Source organism: Musa acuminata, chromosome BXJ2-6 (genome assembly GCF_036884655.1).
Source record: "Musa acuminata AAA Group cultivar baxijiao chromosome BXJ2-6, Cavendish_Baxijiao_AAA, whole genome shotgun sequence".
Lineage (NCBI taxonomy): Eukaryota > Viridiplantae > Streptophyta > Magnoliopsida > Zingiberales > Musaceae > Musa > Musa acuminata.
The window spans coordinates 15,477,501-15,498,168 of NC_088343.1; the positions used below are offsets into that span (position 1 = coordinate 15,477,501).

The window sequence follows — 20,668 nt, forward strand, 5'->3', positions numbered from 1 at the left end:
GGAGAACAAAAAAAAAGTAGCTCAACATGTTCTCAGTGCAGAAACCCATACCAGAAGATCTATGGGGACATTGGGTCTTTGAAGCACCTCTAAAGCTTTCCTTGTTTCTCCTTGCTAACAATCACTCAAAAAGGAATACAATATCGCGTCAGCTTTTCTAGTCATTACAGCATGCTAATTTAAAAGTCAGTAGGGTATAAGTTGAATAGGTGGATGTGTTCAAATTCTGCCTTTTCAAAATTCAGATAGTCAACAAACTTCATGTGAACTACACTGCAGATCAAGATGCCATCACAGATAAAAAACAGATTTTACGAGTGTATCATGTTTCCACTAATCTTCATGAAACATATTATGGATTTAAGTGGCATTCCATGCCAACACAATATCAGCACAACACTTTGTATCAGATTGAACACCTTGTTTATTCTCAACAAAAGAGCCCACAACTGTACGTTACTGGTAGTCTGGTAGGCCCCACATCTTTAGAGATTTGATTATTTTAACATTTGAAATGAGTAACTAGATAAAGCATACTAGTCAGAATAACCAAAAACAAGTAATGCCCAACTGACTGAAATGACACAGAGAAACATTTTGAGATGGCTTTTAAAAGAAGAGTACTTGAACCAATGTCAAGACTACAAGAAAGTGAAAGAAATCAGCTATCACCAAGAGAAGTTCAACAAATCACAAGTAACAATAACAATAAAGTCATCCTTTAAAATAATCATTGTCAAAAAAAGGTGATGCCTGTCAAGTTTAGATTATGCTTTTGTTAGGATTTTGGTTGTTGGCTAAAATTTACATTTTTCTTGTATTTTCAGACATATTTGCATCACTATTACTAGATGGTTTCTAGAAGCTCTGATAACATGATATTAGAGTGCTAAAATGGTTGGTTAACTAGACCAATTGAATGTTCTCTATCTAAATCAGACTCCTAGTCAAACAAAAAAGGAATTGCTTAATTTTTCTTCCCCACTTCTACTTATTTTCCACCTATTTCTTTATTTTTTTTCTTTTACTGTGATAACTACTACCCTTGTCGATAGTTGTATTGGTGCTTGACAAGGCACTATCATACTATATAGTATGGTATGCAATTTCGAATGGTACTGCCTGGTACGGGCGGTACGTACCGGTCCGATGGCATACCGGTACGCGGACCGCCCGCTACCGGACGGATAGTGCTACAGTAATACACTGTTGCAGTGCTACAGTAAGAGGAAATATCTCGGTACGCCTTGGTATACCGCTCAGTACGCCAGTGACATACTGTACCGAGCCAACCTCGAAACACCGGTACGGTACAATATTGCACACCTTGCTATATAGTATATACTCACTTCTTTGCTCTTCTAATAGTTAATTGTAGGATATATTTTTCATTTTGATTTATAACAATATTATGTTTTTGGCAAAAGATAAGTGATGAAGACAGGACTTGATCTCAAGACCTTGCTATCAATATCAATAGTTAAAACCTTTACTAACATTTTCACGATTGAAATTTACTTTCTAAATTTTCAATCTTGCTTCCTATCTAAATTCACAATAATATAAGAAGTTGTGCTCTATTGCAGGCTAATCATTAGTGATCCTGCATCAATTGCTAAACATAGTGCGGATCCTGTTCAACAAAAATCATCACAATCTTTCTAAGAAATAAGGCTCTACTCTATCAACTAGCTCATAATTTCCAAAGAATAGTAGTTGAACTTCTTTTTAACTATAGAACACGAGCTATGTTGAAACTGATCATAATGAAAGATACGAAACCAATTCAAGAATTAGTTTGTCTATATTTGCCTTTAAATAAATAAATAAAATGAAACATATAGCTTTAGATTTCATTACAAAATTTCAGGAATGTTGTACAGAAGAATGAATCATGCCTGAATGTAATGGTGAACGACGATTTCATAGTGCTCCTTTAGTCCAGCAAAGAAGACCAACTCATCAATTCTACCATGCCTGCAATGTTTACAAAAAGTTAAAGTATGTTATCCATTAATCCAATAACCCACACTAATATAACATTCTAAATTAAATATATGCATAAATATCTACTGAGAAGTTAACCAACAATTTGCCAAGTATGAGTCAAGAATCCAAATGCAATGTGACTCCCTAAGTACTTGATTCATAATGTGGCATTTATGCATTTTAATGCTTTTCTATTGAACATATATAAGATTAGATATAGACTTTTCAGGCGAGTGCTATCTGTCTGTAGCGTTGGAATGTATGGCACATAGAATGAGCCATATTTTCATGTGTTTACTGTCGGGAAAAACTAATGTATGTAGCTTTGTAATGTATGAATCAATGCATTTGAAGGTTACATTTCATAGTGGCATATTACACACAAAGCATGGTGTTAAACCATGATTTATGTTAATAAAATCAATCTACAATCAAATAGATTATTAACTATAAACTATTAAAATCAAAATGTATAATTCATGTGAAGCTTGGGCATATAGAAATTAGATAGACATTGAAGGTGAATTCTAGCATATTTGGATGCTATTATGTACTGGATCAATTCAATCATAGTAAAAATTAGAGCAAACGTTGTTTAGGGCAAGGCTGTAACCCCTTGGTGACAGGGTACACTTGACAATCGCAAATACTATATGTAGTTCTTCATGCAAGCATAAGAAATAATTATGACGTATAGGTATAGCATGCAACAGAAATATCCTTAAATGAATATCCCTTGAAAAGATAAAGAACCAGAATATCCTCTTACTTGTAAGAAAGACATTTGACAAAATGATTCAGTAGGTAAAAACCATGCACCTGAAGATATTTCCAACATTTCAATGAACACAGACCAAAAGAAGAAACTGTTCATGTAAGGAATATGTAGTTGTCCAAAAGAGAAAACATAATCATTAGCTTAAGAACCATCCCATAAACTCATACCTCTCCAGAAGGTCCATTGTTGTTGCCTCATCCAAAACATCCTTGCAGTCACTAAGAAAGGCCCGAAATTCCAGTACAATTGACTCGTACTCAGTCTTGTTGGCTTCTGATGCTACATTACCAACCTTGCCAGTGTCATCTTCCAATAGCAAACGGTTAATCTACAAAATTAAGATATCAAGATAAGAAACCTGGGTCTACAAGCAAACATATCAAGATAATCATATTTTCCCAACTATTCTGGGTTGATAAGGCAATAATAGAAAACATAAACATAAACCACAGTGACAAATGAAGTTGGGATGCAATGGTCACATAGAAGTAATCAGAGGTGGTTGAAAAAAGAAAGAAAGATTGATGAACATTAGGTAATAAAGAAAGTTCCTAGTCAAACAAAGCTCCCACAGATAATAGGGTAAAAATCTCAAGTTTACTTAACTAATCATCACAAAGATCAATATCAAAAGACATTTGATGGCATTTACTTAACTATGAACAGCATATGGTCTTGTGCTGTTTTGATAACAGCTCTATCACTTTTACTCTCCAAAGTGTAGGCTGCAAACACAAGCCATTGATTCCAACTATATGGGACTGGCTTTGTCATTACAAGCAAAGGAAGTAAATATTGATATGAAACAACAAGATCAAACTGAATATTTAATGTAAGCATTTCAACCAACTTTAGAGGTACAGATTAGGTCCAAAATATTGCAGCATTAAAAAAGAAACTCCTAAAAAAATCCAACATTGGAGAAACTAAGGATTAATTTATTTAATTTAAGAATACTGAAGGCCTACTTCTCAACCAAAAGTGTGATTTAGCATGTTATGATTTAAAAGACCAATATAAGGAGCATCTCCTACATGGATTTTGTAGGTGCATAATTAACAAATAGTAATGTGTTGAATCTTTTTCTTTGAAAATAATAGTAATAAAGGTAAACCATCAAGCTGCCATTAAAAGTTCTCCTTCCCCGTGGAAGATCTGTCGTGCAACATGCAGGACCTTCTAAGATATAAATTTGGATTTTGATTTAGTGGCTATATATTTTTTTCTTTTAAGCAAGAAAGTGCCATGGAAGTTTAGCGATGGACTAGTGAATCAAGAAGGGAAGAAGAGGCAATGGGCAAGCTCACAGGAATGCCTAAATTTGAGAAATCTACCTAAACACCTAGGTGGTTCTTAAGCATATAAGGACCTTGTTACCTATGGACTGCCTGAACACCTTAACAACCTTGATAAGTAGTACCTCACAATCTCACATCAAGCCTCAATTAATACAAAACTTTTAGATCAATCATTGAAGTGTTGCTCTTTTATATCCCAACAGTAATAGGCATGATTGGAGGTTTTATGAACAATGACCGTAGAAAATAGACAAAAGGGAAGCATAATGGCAGAACAAATGTATTGATAAAAGCACAAATTACACAAACAAATTACACAAATTTACAAAAGCATCCAAGAATCTGAATCAGTACAGACATAACGTATCAATTAACTTATAGATTAATAGGTTTCTTTGGACAAACCCAGGTACTTATATAACATAGAAATAATTTTATCATCACTAACAAGGAAGGCCATATTATCACTGTTAATGTCAATATCCATGCCATGAATTAAATGCAGATCAAACCAGAATGGGGATCCATGGATTGCTGAGGATCCTAGGGAAATTCATGCATTGTTGAGGACCCTATTGACATCGAGCAAGCTTAACATTGAACTAATGTTGGATGTCATTGAAAACCCATGTCATCCTCTGCTGATTGGCACTTTTTATATCATGTGAGCATAGAACCAAGATGCCGATGTGCTACAAAATTTAAGATATTGTTCCCACACTTTCCTCATAAATATGGCTATTATAGAGGATGTCTAAATCCAGGAAACACCACAGTTTCTGGACAAGAGTTTTAAGTCCGGCTGCTCACAAATTAAGGTGTGACTGGGATAAACTGTTCAATGAGATTGGGTTGCATTCAGCTACCAACACTTTTTCTTAATAATATGGTTATTAAAAACATCTAAATCCAGTAAGCACCTAGAATAGAGTTTTAAACGTAGCTGCCAGCCATTCCAAGCACAGATTTAAAAACAGGATGGTTAAAATGACGAGGGACATCAAGAGTCTTATGTGATCATTGGCTACCTTTGAGATGACAAAAAGAATTATAAAACAGTTATGAGATCAATAATGTTTTCTAAAGTTGAGCATTGGACAGTTAAGAAACAACACATACAAAAAGTTTGTGTTGTCGAATTGAGAATGTTGAGATAAATGTGTGAAGTTATAAAGAACAATAGGAAAATAAATATTTTTAATCGTGAATAATTAGATATCGTTTCGATAGAAGATAAAATGAAAGAAAATCTTTAAGATGGCATTGGCATATGCTTAGGAGATGTCTGAATACAGTAGTCAAAAGAGTTGAAATGGTTAATGTTAGTGGTACAAGGAGAGATAGAGAAAGATTAAAAAGACTTTAATAGAAACTATAAACCAGGGTCTGCCGTACCGAACCATACCACCCGATACGGGCGGTACGTACCGGTCCGATAGGTTGTCGGTCCGAGTGCACTGTAGCACTGTAGCAGTGCTACAGTACTCGGCATACCTGGGTGTACCGCTCGGTATACCCTACCGTACCGGTACCGAGCCCAGGTCAAAATACCGATACGGTACGGTATTGCGAACCTTGCCATGGTCTGCCGTACCGAAGCGTACCGCCTGTACCGGGCGGTATGTACCGGTCCGACAGGTTCTCGGTACACCAGGGTGTACCGCTCGGTACGCCCTGATGTACCGCCCGGTACACTGGTACCGTACCGTACCGAGCCCGGGTCGAAATTCCGGTACGGTACGATATGGCGGACCTTGCTTTTTACAGACCTCAATGGCGGCAAAAAATCGATATAACTTGTCACACCCCCAAGATGACATCCTAGAGACATGAACTTATCTTAGAAAGAATATAAAATTTTCAACTATTCATAATCCAAACCCAGGATCCATAACATAGAATTTGAGAACACCAGATGCATTCAACTCTCAGACACAATACAATATAAAACCTATTCAATTTATAATCGTTCAACATCACTTGATAACTTTATAAGACTCAAAGCCAACTCCAAAATCATTAACCACTTAGAAACTCACAAGATCAATGAAACACCATAATCATAAAGCCAATCATTTACCACAAGTTCACATCAACATAAAGCCTTCAAATTTAACATTCTAAACTTTAAAACTAACATGAGTGTGAGTGACAAGCTAACCTGAAAAATTTATATGGCAACAATGTTAGCTACAAAGCTCAGCAAGCAACAATCATATCCATGGCATGGGGATAGCAAATCATATGACATAAGGATCAAGATATAAAGCATGGATTCAAGAGTCAATAAATATCATCTCATTAGATTCATACTTGACAAGGGTGCAAAGAGCAACATATGAGAATATCAAGAACAATCGCAAGGAATGAGCTCAAGTGTAGGGTCATATTCAACATTTGATTCGATTTATTGATATCAAAGGAGTATATAACAACATATGAGTAAATTAGGATCATAATATAAGGTATGAGCTCAAGAGTCATGTTTGACATTTCATTTAATTCATTGATAACAAGGGAGCAAAGAGTAACTTATAAGCAAGTCAAGATTCAAAGGCATGAGCTTAAGGGCCATATTTGATATCTCATTCGATTCATTAATAACAAAGGAGCAAGGAGTAATATATTAACAAATCGATATCAAAATGCAAGGCAATGAGCTTAGGAGGAGAGTCATACTTGACATTTCGTTCAATTTAGTCGTATCAAAGGAACGTATAGCAACACATAAGAATGTCCTTTGGAATCATATCAAAGGAATATAGATGGTGAAGTGAGATCATAACATAAAACAATTTCACCCATTTCTGGGCGTCCACAAGTCTAGAGCTCATCATGGCTTCACAACATAACACAATCCCCTTTTTATTTCTAGCAAAGGGTCCACAATATTCAACAAACACCGGAGTACAAAAAGTATATTATAATCACGAAAGTAGAAATGTATCAGAAGCACATGTGAAACAACAAAAGCATACATGTGCACATACAGAGCAATATCAAAGGTAACTTGAACATATGCACAATTCATTCAATTGTAACTAAAATCAGTGACTAAGAGATAAAAGAGTTTAATCAGCAACATGAGTCTCATTGAGAGAGGACTCTTAGCTTAATCAAATTCCAAAAGGTCGAAGCAAGAATTGGTAAACTTCAGAATCAATCTGTTCTGGCAAAATTTGTAAGGTACGTTGCACAAGATGTAGGCATTTGTGCTCCAATTTATTCAAGTATGACATTGTTAGAAAGATATACGAGTCTACCTTCAAATAAAGTTAATTTGTACAAATTGGAGTTATCGACAAAAAATTACAAGCAATTGAATCCAGATAGGTCAGAATCATCTTGTCATTGTTTAGCAGAATTCAAGAGATCAATTGAAATAAACATTTGGATAGGCATCTGTACATCATATCATTTAAATAAGGTACTGCAAAAAAGATACAAGAGTCTAGTTTCCAACAAAAGAGATTTGACTTGATTCAAAGTTTTGTACAGAACATCATAATTTTTATCTCTGCTAGACAAAATTCAATAGATCAATTAAAAGAGATGTTTGGACAGACATTTGTACTCCAAATCATTCAAGTAAGGTATTGTCAAAAAGATAATAAGAGTCTAGTTTCCAACAAAAGAGAATTTGCTTGATTTTGAGCTTTTTACAGAATATTATAGTTGAAGTAAGGCAAATACGTCAAAATTATTAAAAGTTTCCAGCATTGCAGGTTTACAACTCAATTAATGTTGATGCTATCAGAAAGAGGCAAAGCTTTACAAATTATGCATAAACAAGAAGGAATCAGAGATAAGAATTACTATAGGATAGGATAGAATACTTGCCTTAATAAAAGCTAATTCCTAAAGATATTAAACTACTCCAAAATCTTCAGGCCAAGGCAAGAAGACTTCGCTTCTTCTCCTTCAATTTTTCATTCTCTTCACCAATACAAGGTAGATGGCAGCAAGCTCTAATTTGGTAACCATTTCTCACTTTTTTCTCTAATTACAAGTGTTTAGATGATACAAAAGATTGTAATATGGCAAGCATGCAACAAAGAAGCTTAGATGTCAACAATATAGCAAGCATGGGTGACACTCTCCTTTATTTAGCTAGTGACATATGTACTCCACTTCCTCTATTTTCTCTTTTTTTATATATTTTTCTCCTCCACTAACATAATATGAAAACTTTCACAAATCACATCCAAATTCTATGATTCACAATTAGGTTCCTTGCATTAATCTTCCAATATAAAATTGCTTGATGCAAAATTTTATTAAATAAATTTTCATATTAAAATAATTAAAAAAATCATCATATTATAAACAATATGATTGAACATGTTCGATACCAATTCAAAAATGAAGGATATTACATAGTCGACACCAAATAGTTGGGACTTCTAGATTTATTGTTGTTGATGTTGCCAACTAATCAAAGTCTAAAATATCAGAATTGGTATTGAACAATCAATGAGATTAGCATGAAGATCAACCAATTAAAAATCCTGATCATTTTTCATTTATTTTTTCTTTTGAATAAATTTTATTAGTTTAAGGGTCTTTTACAAATGTAATAAGTTGCCACATAGCAACAAATTCTATAATTTACATTAGTTAAGACTTAAGAGTATCATCCTTAGCAAAGATTGCCTTTTCGAGTATAAAACCCATTTCGACACTTTATCAGACCAGTATGTACTAGTCTGTATTAGTGTACCGACACATAGTATGCTTGTGATACCGGTGGTTTGGCAAGGAAGAAAAAGGGTTCGACAAGGAAGAAAAAAGAGGAAGAGGGAAGGGTAGTGGAGGATTAGAGAAGGAAGGAAAGGAAGGATGAAGAAGAAGAAGAAAGAAGAGGAAAAAGCAGCAATAGCGAACCTGGGAAGCAGCGACAGCGACGAGGCAACAACAGCATTGAAGCGGCAGCAATAGTGGCAAGGAAGCGTTGAAGCAGTAGTGGCAAAGCGGCGCTGGCGAGGCAACGACATCTTACTCAAGAAGAGGGCTTGCATTCAAGAGCCCTAATCTGTTTTTTTTTTTCAAACGTTGATTTAGATAGGGCCCCACCATTTTATTTATTTTTTTATTATTTTAATTGGACCAACCAAAACAGAGTGCTCCATGTCTTGACCCATGCCCATACCGGTATGGGCAACCCATACTATACAGTTTGGAGCGATACAACAAACGTTGATCCTCAATATGTATGGCACACTGAAATGTGGCTCGAACTTTAGTTATGATAGTATAAATCAAAATGTTGACAGCTCAATGCCCAAACAGAGGATCAAAACCAAACGAACATCTTAAAAAACCAGAATGAGAAGCATAGTATCAACATAAAGAGAATGATAAGTTGTGATCTCATCTGATTACTTAACATAATTTGATAGCTTATAAACTTGAACATCATAACAGAAATACTCATTTTCTTATATTGGTAGTTAACTTTGAAAATTAGAGAACAGGTTCAATAATACACTTTCATACAGCTAGAAAGAAAGGTTCAAGTATACTAAGAAAAATTCAGCAGGAGGAAGAAAGCACTAGCTACACTAAAGCTGAATAAGATGATACACAGAAGAACAGACCTTGTCTAAGTACAGCTCCACAGCCCACATGGAAATCATTGTGACTTGACACTTGTCATCCTTAGTCAGATTATCAAGCCTTCTTAGCAAGAATGTCCTTAGTGCATCCTGTGATCAAAGAACACTCGAGACTGAAAGATTGAGTGACATGGTCAAAATAGAAACAAATGTTTTTCAATAAAATTTATTCTTCCAACATGTAATACCATTATTGCATTACAAGTTAACACCTAGAACACTGTGCTCCTTCAAGACAGAGAATTTTTAAATATATGTAGAGATTAGAAAAAAAGAAGAAAAACATAATAGACAAGATTTACATGATTGAGCCCATAGAAGTCTTTGTCAAAGAACAAGAAGAACAAAACTTCATTAGCTAAAGTAAATATATAGTTGGAGTCAAGTATCATTCTCATGATAACCCGCATGAAGCTGCAACACTTTAAACTAAAGATGCGCCAATTTTCCAACCAAACTCATTCAAATGCTTATCCTGCTGAAACTGCCTCACAGAATTTCTTTGACCCCCTATGAGCGAAAAGGAGAACCCGCAACTTCTCTAGCAAAGAAGAGAACTATATAACTTTCTTTCTATAGTAAACCTTCTTCTGAAAAAAGATTAAATAGCATGAAACCAAAAAAATTAAACATGGTGGATTAGTGACAAAGAACACTAAACGTGTTCTAGTACTCCTAACTTAATCATGTCTTTGCCCACAAATGACAGGGAACAGATTACAGGATTGCCTGTGGTCCATCATCAGCCACTGACATGATTCTATTTCGTCTCCCAACTTGTAATATCAATGCCAGCAAGTGATCTTACCTCTTTATTTTGACTGGAATATTTTCAGTAATTAGCCTATATGGACATGTACTAAAAGGCAACTGCACCAGCAAAAACATCTCACAGATGCATGGAAAACATCTATTTTGATGATGATGATAACCTATATTTTGGTGGTCTAATTTAAAGGTCTAGTTCTTTGTTGATTAGCAAGATTGAACTTTCTTTTCTAACTTCATGAGATTTCGGATGTATTTCATTAGCAATGAAAAAGCCAAATAAGGAAACACAAAATATTGTTGATCGCATAACTGTTTAGTATGGAACAGTAGCAGTGAATTACAATTTAAGAATCAGCACACTTATGAGGAATTAAATGGTGATGTACCAAATTTTCAATGACTAATAACTTTGTTTATAGAGTTCATATTGGCCTGGTTTTTGTCTTGTTTCATATACTTTGGGGTATTCTTCTCTCACTCTGACCATATTCTTTCCTCAAAACCTCTGAACCCTATAACTCATGCTTTCCCTAAGCACTAAACAATTGCTATATGCCATTCTATAAATCATCATTATCACAAGCCCACAAAGCAAGAGCCATTGTATTATTAGAAACATAGTTAAAAAAAGGGTAGCACCAGTGCATCCCAGAAGGCATTTACGGGTCTAACCAAAAATTTATTTTTTAATATCTCTAGCCTGTTGATGACAACCAAACTTGTCAACTGCTATTGACAGTCAACTACTGTTGACGGTCACCAGCAAGCCTTGCCACTGAGCCTCCTATCCACTCCTACATCTCCTCTCATCCTCCCTCTCCAACTCTTCTCTTCTCTCCCTCTCTCTCTTTGGTCCATACCAACTGGTACAATGGCATACAGTGTGTCAAGACATTGGTGCTCCACCTCTTCTCTTCTCTCCTCTTTCTCTTTCTCTTTGGTCTGTACCACCTGGTACAATGGCATACAATATGTCAATACATCGGTGTGTACCAGACTCGTACTAATCCACCCAGAGACCAGTATCAGTCCGAATCCTATACCAACAAGATATGGGGTTCTGAATCAACATTGGAAATACAATCATAAGCGGAACTTTTATCTTTTAGAAAAATCTGGAACATTTCCTAATTAATAACAGATATCAAGATCATAGATATGCAATTAGCAAAATAGTACCTTTTTGGATGACCACAAAATTAAAATAAGATCTTGTAATGACTAGAGATCCAAACTAAAAAGAGAGATGTATAGGAATTCTGCAGTTCGGTCAGTACAAATGGCCATACATGCAAAATAGCAATAACCTACTACAGCCTGCATTTTAAGATTTTCCAATAGATTTTATTGGAAATCTTTAGCTGCTAGACTGTAGAAATTAGTTAATGATGGATTTATGGCAAAATTACTTAATTCATGCATTGCACTATTCCAGAGCCAAAGAGAAAGACTAGCACCGCAAACATGGTCATTTTTAAAATTTTAAGGCTTTTCTGAAAGATTTGTTTAAACCATTTCTTTTCCATGTTCTTTGGTTTCTATCTACTTTTCTACTCTTATCAGTAACTATGTGCTAAGGTTTTGACTGTTGGACTGGTACCAATTTTAACATGTTGGACTAGTACAATAATGAAATACCAAACAGTACATTGACCTGTACCCATATGTATCACTGGAAAAACAAAAAAGTGAGTACCAAGTAGGATTGCTTGGTTGGACTAGTAGACACTAGTTGTCAGTCCAAACCAAGGTTCGCCTTACCGGTCCGAACCAACATACCGGCTGACTAACAAAAACGAAAGACATGGATATACACAAATGTTACATCGAACATTATTTGTATAGATTTGTCTACGACAATGTGTTGGCACAATAGGGCGTGCCAACAGCATAGGAAAATGGCAAAAAATAACTCCAAAAATTTCTTAAAAATTTTATTAGAGTTTTTAAGTTAAAAATAAATATAAATTCAGTATAAACTTAGCAAAAATAATTTAAATTATGAAAGAATAGTAGCATATATCTTTGATTAGAGAACATAATATAGGCTTAATTATCTCAAAAATCATCAAAAATGAAAAAAAAACCTTTGATTAGAGAGTTCTTATTCTAACTTTGGTGTTAATCCTCCATAATTAGCCTCCCAAGCTTGACCAATTCATAAATTGTAATTTCGTAGAGTTTAAGAGAGTACAAATGAGAGAATGAGATAAATATGTGAGTGAGAAAGTGAATAAGAGAATAAATGAGTTAGAGTGTGTGAAACGGGAGAGAATGAGGGGGTAAAAAGGGTTTAAAAACCTTTTCTACTAGTTCAAACGGTCAAATGGACCGTTTGAATCAAATCAATCCTGGCCCTTGATCAATGTTGGTCGAAATCCAATCGGTACAGGTCGATAGCAGTCATATTTTGACCATGCCCATCGGTACAGACCCCGTATCGGGTGATACAATATCATATAACACAAACCACCTGATACAAGGTGGTCTGCATACCAGTCCCCTATCGGATCGGTATATACTGCCTATACCGAGTGGTAAATCACAGCACGAGAGACCTTGGTCCAAACAGTATTTTAAAACATAACTACAATAATGAAATACCAAGCAGTATATTGACCTATACTCGTTGGTATCATTGAAAAACACAAAAAAGTAAGATACCATCTGGTAATGCTTGGTTGGATTGGTAGACACCAGTTGGCACAGATCAGTCTAAATAGTATTTTAAAACATGCTAGTATATTTATTTGTCCATTTGAACACGCTTGCAATAAATTAATCCCCTAATGATCAAACCAACTAATTATTTGTTAGCTTTGATTTTGGAGTGACTACTGTTTGGTCTAAAAATTTTGGTCTGATTTATGGGTCTTCACAACACATTAGAAAGATAAATAAGTTTGGTGATATTATTCTTTATTTGTTCAACTTTAGAAAAATAGCATGGTGACATGATTCAGCCTTATACATAGCAAACTGTGCCAAACTAACTAATGGTAGATGTCAGAAACTTAATTTTGTCACATCTTGATTAAACTTTGGAACGTTATGTTGTTAATTTAACTTATTTCCACATCAATAATAAGACAACGTACTTACCAACTCATCTGCCATTACAAACTTCAAGCTGATTTCTTCAAATGACTTGATGTAGTTCACCTGCAAGAGGAAAAAAAGCATTCTCATATTGTATGTACTTACTACAATGTATAATCATATGAAATGCACCTCTCACTTAACAATCTTATTTTAACATCTTAAATTTAGTCATCATCATGTCATTTTTCTTCTTGTTCTCAGGCAGGGTAACTAAAAGACACATCAAGCCTCATGATGACAATCATGTCCAACCCAAAAGAAAATTGTTGCAACTTGATCAAGAAACTACAGAAAGGAATGTTTTACACTAATGATAATACAATAAATGATATTTTCACAAACATTGGCAAATAATAAAACTATGAAAACTCACCTCCTCAAGATACTAAGAAAGAAATAAATTTACTTTTAAACTTCTCTCACAAAATAGATTCATCCAAAGTATAATATCCATAAAGAACAAAAGATTGTCACTTATGACACTTTTGATGCAGGCCTCCAAAACCAAAAACAAATGACATAGCATGCAATAACTTTGAAAATAATCATAAGAAGTAAAAAGTGAAAACAGAATCTCAAAATGTCATTGACTCTCAGTGAAGTAAACATCGCAAGCAATTAATGTGCCACAGTACAACTGATGTTAGAATGAGTTGCATTTGTTTAAATAAAGGGGCAACTCTTAGTCGATCAGCCTCGTGCACTGGCTATGCCTTTTTTTCTTAAATAAGTATATGGATATACCAACGGCCATAGCACAAAAATCATGCTGCTGCCAAATTATATCATGCAACCTATCATGGAAGTGCTAAAACATGATTAAATCAGTTTTTTACGGGTATTAGTTAATACAGGGACATACCAACTTACACGGCATAAAATCATGTCATGCCAAGAGAGCAGATGCATGCTCTCATTGCCATGAAGTTATCCTTGAGTAGTTATTGAACCAGTGCTGCCCTTTGCTTAAAGGTTTGGGATGTCCTAAGGGTTTAATGTTGGCTGCAGGATTAGATGTTTATCATGATTTAGCAGGAAACTGAGAAACAAAAGGTTTCCTTATTCATGCCAAAAAAGAAAGAATGTTATGCAATCACATACATATTCCTTTAGCATTTTAGTATCATGGTAGCAAGGTAGTTATCACGAGAGGCCCAAGCACTTCAAACTTTAAACTTTCTATCATTATTTTCACTATTTTATTATCAATGTGGTCGCAACTTAATTATTAAAATGTACCAAATCCAAATTAAATTTGTGAGAACACTGAAACAGTTGATTAAGTATTTTTATATCGAGTGACCAATACAGTTAAAAATAAAGGAACAAGATTGAAGACTTAAGCATTGCTTGATGCTTGAAGTTTTTCCTGTTTCAGATCTCTTTGTCATCAAGTACACTATTATACATGTGAACGTCACCCTTCGGTTTTCACCTTTTTCATCAAGAATCACCCTTTTTTCATATTATATTTGGGATAATGCTTAATATGAAAAGAAGGGTGAGTATATTTATGCTAACCTTTACCAATTTAGACCTCATTTATCTCTCTATGCATGAAATTTTTGCCTCTATCTCTCGTCTTCAAGGACCTTCCTGATCTCACAATGCAGTTGTAGTTATAAACCAACAAGGGACGAAAGGACATTATGGACCATCAAATATAGAACTGACCAAGGTTTCTGATCCTGGCAAGGACCTCAAAATTAGTGAATTTAATCCACTGGATTTAGATTTTGTTTTTTCTTAAACTCGCTAAGGCATATGATTGTGTCCGTTCAACATATTTGAGGTTATTAAGTTTTCCCTCGAGTACCTTTGTCATTTGGTACTTTTTCTGGATGCCCACAGTATAACAAACCATGCCAACATTTGGCATGATAATAACATACAATCGAACTGAAATTTAATTCTACGATCCAAGGAACTTGATTACAATATGTTCCTGATTGCTAGCAAATTAAGCAAAAGAATAAGAAGCTTAAGATATCAGTGTCTCAAAGCATTTTTCTCTGAAATATGAGGAATCAGTTTTATCCTTCATAAGATAGAAAAAATGATTGCAGGCCATCCAAACATCAATGGATATGGTACCAAAATGGACCATCTCATTGGAGATGTACCAATTTCAGGAGTAAGATGCTTCAACCAAATTTCAATGTTTGAGCAAGTTGAGCAAAAACTGGGAACAAGATTCTAAGCTTTTATAGTCGCAACAAAATAGAGCATAAGATCTCCAATTTTACATAAAGATAGATTTGAGGAAGACGAAATCAAGTTCTCAACAAGTTAAGATTTGGATCAACCATGTTGGAAACATATTCACTTGATCTAATCATTATTATGTAGAGAGGGAATCTATAATTCCCTATCACCAAGGAGAAAATTTAAACCAACATTACCTTGATAAAGATAGCTACCAAAATTATTCTTTGAATTATCCATCTATAACTTCTCAACATTCATAACTCAGCAACTGATAAAAGGTTTTACTAATTGATAAAGATACATTGCAGGAATTGGAATCATGCAATTGAATTCAGTAACAAAGATAACAAAACCAAAGAGTTCAACCCCAAAAGATAATCATGTCAGTTCAGAACTATGAAATTGGAATTGCACACTTCTTCTAGGATCTCCATGTTTCTTTGCACCATATTTTAAGTAATAATGTCAGTAATGTGATAGGATGACCAAAAAGGAGTTATTTCTCTATCCTGAAATCCTAAATGATATATAACAAGATTTTTATCAGCTTCAGGGTAAACAATTCTAACTGGGTCATTAAAGTAGTTCATGGAAATCACTAAATGGTGTTTCAGAGAAAAAACTTGAAAAGGAAAAGTCACAAGCTTCAATTTATCTGATTCTTTATGTGTACCCTCAAACACTAATCATGATTCCCCTGCACCTCATTATTTCATAAAAGAGTCATGCCCTCACCCTTCACTCGGATTCAGATATTGGTATGTTTATCAACTAAAACAATGTTAATTTGTCAAAAATAAACTAAAATTCCAACAGATTCACATTTTGCTACATGGTTCCAATCTGCAACAAATATACTTCAAGAACCCATTCCAATATTTTGATCTTTATCAACTATTACTAAAAGTCATTGCCATAAGACTTAAACTAAAGCAGACTCAGTAAAACTATAATTTACATTCTTTCACGAGTGCTCACTACTTCACCCTGCTTGATCCTAGTAGAGACTTCCTCGATTAAAACATATTTAAAAAAAGGGCAGTTAGTAAAGTTAATCAACTTTTGCTCATCAATGTCTAACAATATGCCAGGTTTACTACTTTAAATTAGGTACCATTTCAGGTTAGAAGGAATAATAAATTATTGAAAACTAATCTCACCTTAGCATAGAAAGAAGCCGCTCTGTAGTAATCTCTGGTGGAAAAAGCAGCATCGGCCTGTAATAAATCTAACTCAATTACTTTTCACACAAAATCAATATAGCATTGAATGAAATAAGCATATGTGCAATCTCTCAGTGTCCAAGAATGAACAAGAGCTCCTGACAACATTACACAGTTGCAAGACCCCATCAGGATAAGAAATGACCTGCACTAAATAAACTTGATCTCTCTGGATTGGATTTCGACAATAGGCTAAAGCAGTAGCATATTCCTTCATGTCTAGGTAGAATTGCCACATGTCACGGCTCTCATCTTGAACAGAAACCTTGTACAGTAGACATCAACAAAATTTTAAATAAAAGATCAGGGAGCTTAACCAAAGCACATATCCATGTAGGCTCTAACCTGGAATATAGAGTTCTCATCAAATGCATAGAATAATCCAGCCGTGGCATCACTGCACAACCCAATAATTCCTTTTGATGATTCTGGCGTATGATCAAATTTAAGGTCCTCTACTATTTGTTGGCTGATTCTGTTGACAACCTGCAAATGAAGGCAAGTTGTTTTCCTGAGTTATAAAGACAACTAGTCATCTCATCCTCTGTACTGCTTGTGACATAACCCAGTTTAAAATTACAGATAATTGTTTTGCTTAAGAATGACACTTGAGGGAGTCCCTGAACTAGAACAACAATCATTTGCAAAGTTCACTGGCAATCATGTCAAAGCCAACTGGCAGTGAGCTAAATAAATTCTTTATCTGATGTGGAATAAAACTTCCATTCAGAATGCTAATATCAACGGTTTTTTCAGGCAAAACAGCAAAGCTGAAAACATTTTTTTAGGCAGTAAATTAAATACAAAAGATAAGATAAAATAAACACAGAGAGAGAGGGGGAGAAAGAAGCAGAAACAGCTTACAACAAACTCCAAGACAACTAAGAAGTGATGGAAGCCTTTGGCAAACCAAAGACCAGATGGCCTAATTTTTTACTGCAGCAAATTCTCTCACAGCTAAAGAACCAGAAAGTGATTCCTTAACTATATTAACCAGATGTTCAATAAAACCTTTGAGCCTGCAGTTTCTTTCTTTCCAGATATTAATTTTTGTTGTTATATTGACACTTGACAGAGCCTTTCAAAGTTCCAATATCAATTAAAAAAGAACCAACATGGTACATCCTTTGCCCAACCTAAATCAAAGTAACTCTGGGTTCTACTACACAGTTTTCAAACTGTGTAGAAAAACGGCTTTCAAACTCATTGTCAGCCTCATCATCGACCATTGCAGTGCCAGTTTCACCATAGTTGTGGTTGTCCTTGAAATTGGCAACTTTTTGATCCAATTTGATGCCAACCAAGGCCGACAGGTCAATGGCAGCCTTCACAACATCTAATCAGTCTCGCATTGGCTTGGAAGCATAATTGTAGACGAAGATAAGCTGATGAAGATCACAACTTGAAGTCCTAATAGCTGTAGCAATCGACTGGGTCAAAGAATCATATTTTAGACAACACAAAGAAGGAAATATGGATTATATTGATGCTTGGTCACCCGTTATGATTCAAAGAAAGGGCAACCAGCTGGGTAATTGTCAACGATTTGTTCCAAAGCAAGGGTCAGCTGACTAACATACCTGAGGAGGGATAGACAGCTTGAAGGATGAGGGATGCAAGAGCAATCAAGCAAGGATCATTCCAGAAAAGCAACACGATAGTAGGCCATATAGATATAAGCATAATAGGCCATGTAGATATAAGCATACAAGCCTCTAAGGCTATAACTTTTCACTCTCATTTTCTCCCTTACTAAATTCTCTCTCTGAGGTTACTAGATTCCCTTGTAGAAAGGTAGCACTCGAACTCAATAGAAGGCTACCCATCCTATCAAGAGGATTTGCTACAATCCCTTGTAGAAAGGTAGCACTCGAACTCAATATAAGGCTACCCATCCTATCAAGAGGATATATGAAATAGGTAGTCCCACTTCTCTCAAGATTTTAGTAGTTTCCTCCACTGGCCTTTTTATCTCATCATGCTAAGAAGAGGCTCTAACATTTTCAATTTTTTGTCCACATAAAAATAGCTAGTGCGGTTGCTGAACAATCTGATTTACATGTGCCTCAAATACAAATTAGTTGTATCATATTCATGATAAGTTATCTATTTATAAGTTGCTATTTTTTTGTGTGCATAATTCATTTCCTATTTACTCACTGAATGTTCATATATAATATAGCTTCTTTGTTGTATATTCATTATATCCTTCAGTTTATCTAGTTTCCTTCTGACAAATTTGCATCATATGTAATACCTTTCTCTATATATATCATCCTACAATTCACGCATAGGTCAAACAGCCATTGATTGGCTCTGTATCAGAAACATGAATCCTTATAAACCCACTCGAGTATAGTTTACTTTTGCACCAACTATTGGAGGCTGTCAGATGAAATTAATTTAATAAAAGTTCTGAAGACACAAGAGTTGGTTGTATTGTAAACCTAAACGTGATCCATACCTTAACCTTGTTGCCAATCAGAACCAAAAAGTGGAACTCAGACACTGCAAAAGATCTTGGTTTATTGGCTTCGCCCACTTCACCCAATTTTGAATAGTCCAAAAGACCCTTGTTTTCAACAAAGTTCTCATCTCCATTGGTTGAGCTTCAGAAAACAGGAACTCCATAAGTCAAGCACAGGTAAAATCTTCAACCATCAACAGATTAAGATTCGAAAAATGTTGAATAAATAGAATACAACATATAATGCCCCTTTTTATCCTTTTGATAGGCAAGTTTACTAAGTTAATAAGCACTATTAATGCATGGTTCAAAGGCAAATTAAAATTTAGCAAGAGATATAGTTATCCTTAAGAGGAAGATGAAAACAGAAAACCATACCTGTGTTGTGCACCAAAATTTAAATCACCATGATAAATTCCAGCCCCAGAGAGCCAGGCAAAATGTTGGGCCCTCCGCTGCTTAATAAAAAAGTGTAGCTCACTGCAGATAATTACCATAATAGTGATGTTTGACCAACAATTTTATATAAAAAATGACAATTTAATACATATTGCATGAGAAATTAAGAAAGAGCTCTCCAAATAAACAATAAGGGGATCACATAAGATTAATGATGTAAAAATGTAAGACAACATATACCAATTAGTAACAGCAAAGATCAAGTGAAAAGTAACACTACACAAAGAGATTTGATACTAATATTTTGATGAATTTTATGCAGAATGAATGATCACCTCATGAGTCAATTGCTTTCCACTGTAATTAATGACTCTATAAGCTTACTAAGGTTGACTCTAATGTTTATTCAAAACCAAACCATTAGCTTAAGACCACAAATTCTCAAAGTATATCTGCTTGACTAAACAGTTAAGCCAAAGCAGTTTCCTAAATGTAAACAATTTAGAATGATTTACTAAACATTTAAGTCCACCATTGGTGAAAGGAATAACTAGGATTGAGAAGAATTAACACACCTGAAATGAACACATTGGCAACTATTCCAGCAGAAACTAAAACCACACTATCATTTTGTTCTATTGACAAAAACCATAGAAGGCTCTGAATATTTTGTCAAATTTCAAAGAGTATATGGATGGATGACGAAAATTATGGAGGCTTCAAAATTGATCACCTAGCACATCTGTGTATTCTGGACATTGTGTTATCCAAGCTGATTGGAATCTTCGGATATGATTTCATCTGACCAGAGTCATTTT

General features: G+C 34.8%; 1 protein-coding gene across 1 annotated transcript in view; it reads right to left on the minus strand.

Moving 5' to 3' along the window:
- Positions 1 to 20,668, minus strand: part of LOC135615082 (vacuolar sorting protein 18-like) — a 30,045-nt gene that overhangs the window by 6,191 nt on the left and 3,186 nt on the right. The window contains exons 6-15 of the mRNA XM_065113120.1: positions 19,830 to 19,931; positions 19,449 to 19,593; positions 17,330 to 17,470; positions 17,130 to 17,249; positions 16,922 to 16,978; positions 13,554 to 13,613; positions 9,663 to 9,770; positions 2,935 to 3,095; positions 1,899 to 1,977; positions 52 to 114 (exon numbers count right to left, since the gene is read on the minus strand). Coding sequence (XP_064969192.1) covers positions 52 to 114; positions 1,899 to 1,977; positions 2,935 to 3,095; positions 9,663 to 9,770; positions 13,554 to 13,613; positions 16,922 to 16,978; positions 17,130 to 17,249; positions 17,330 to 17,470; positions 19,449 to 19,593; positions 19,830 to 19,931 — 1,036 coding nt within the window. The remainder of the gene's footprint in view (positions 1 to 51; positions 115 to 1,898; positions 1,978 to 2,934; positions 3,096 to 9,662; positions 9,771 to 13,553; positions 13,614 to 16,921; positions 16,979 to 17,129; positions 17,250 to 17,329; positions 17,471 to 19,448; positions 19,594 to 19,829; positions 19,932 to 20,668) is intronic.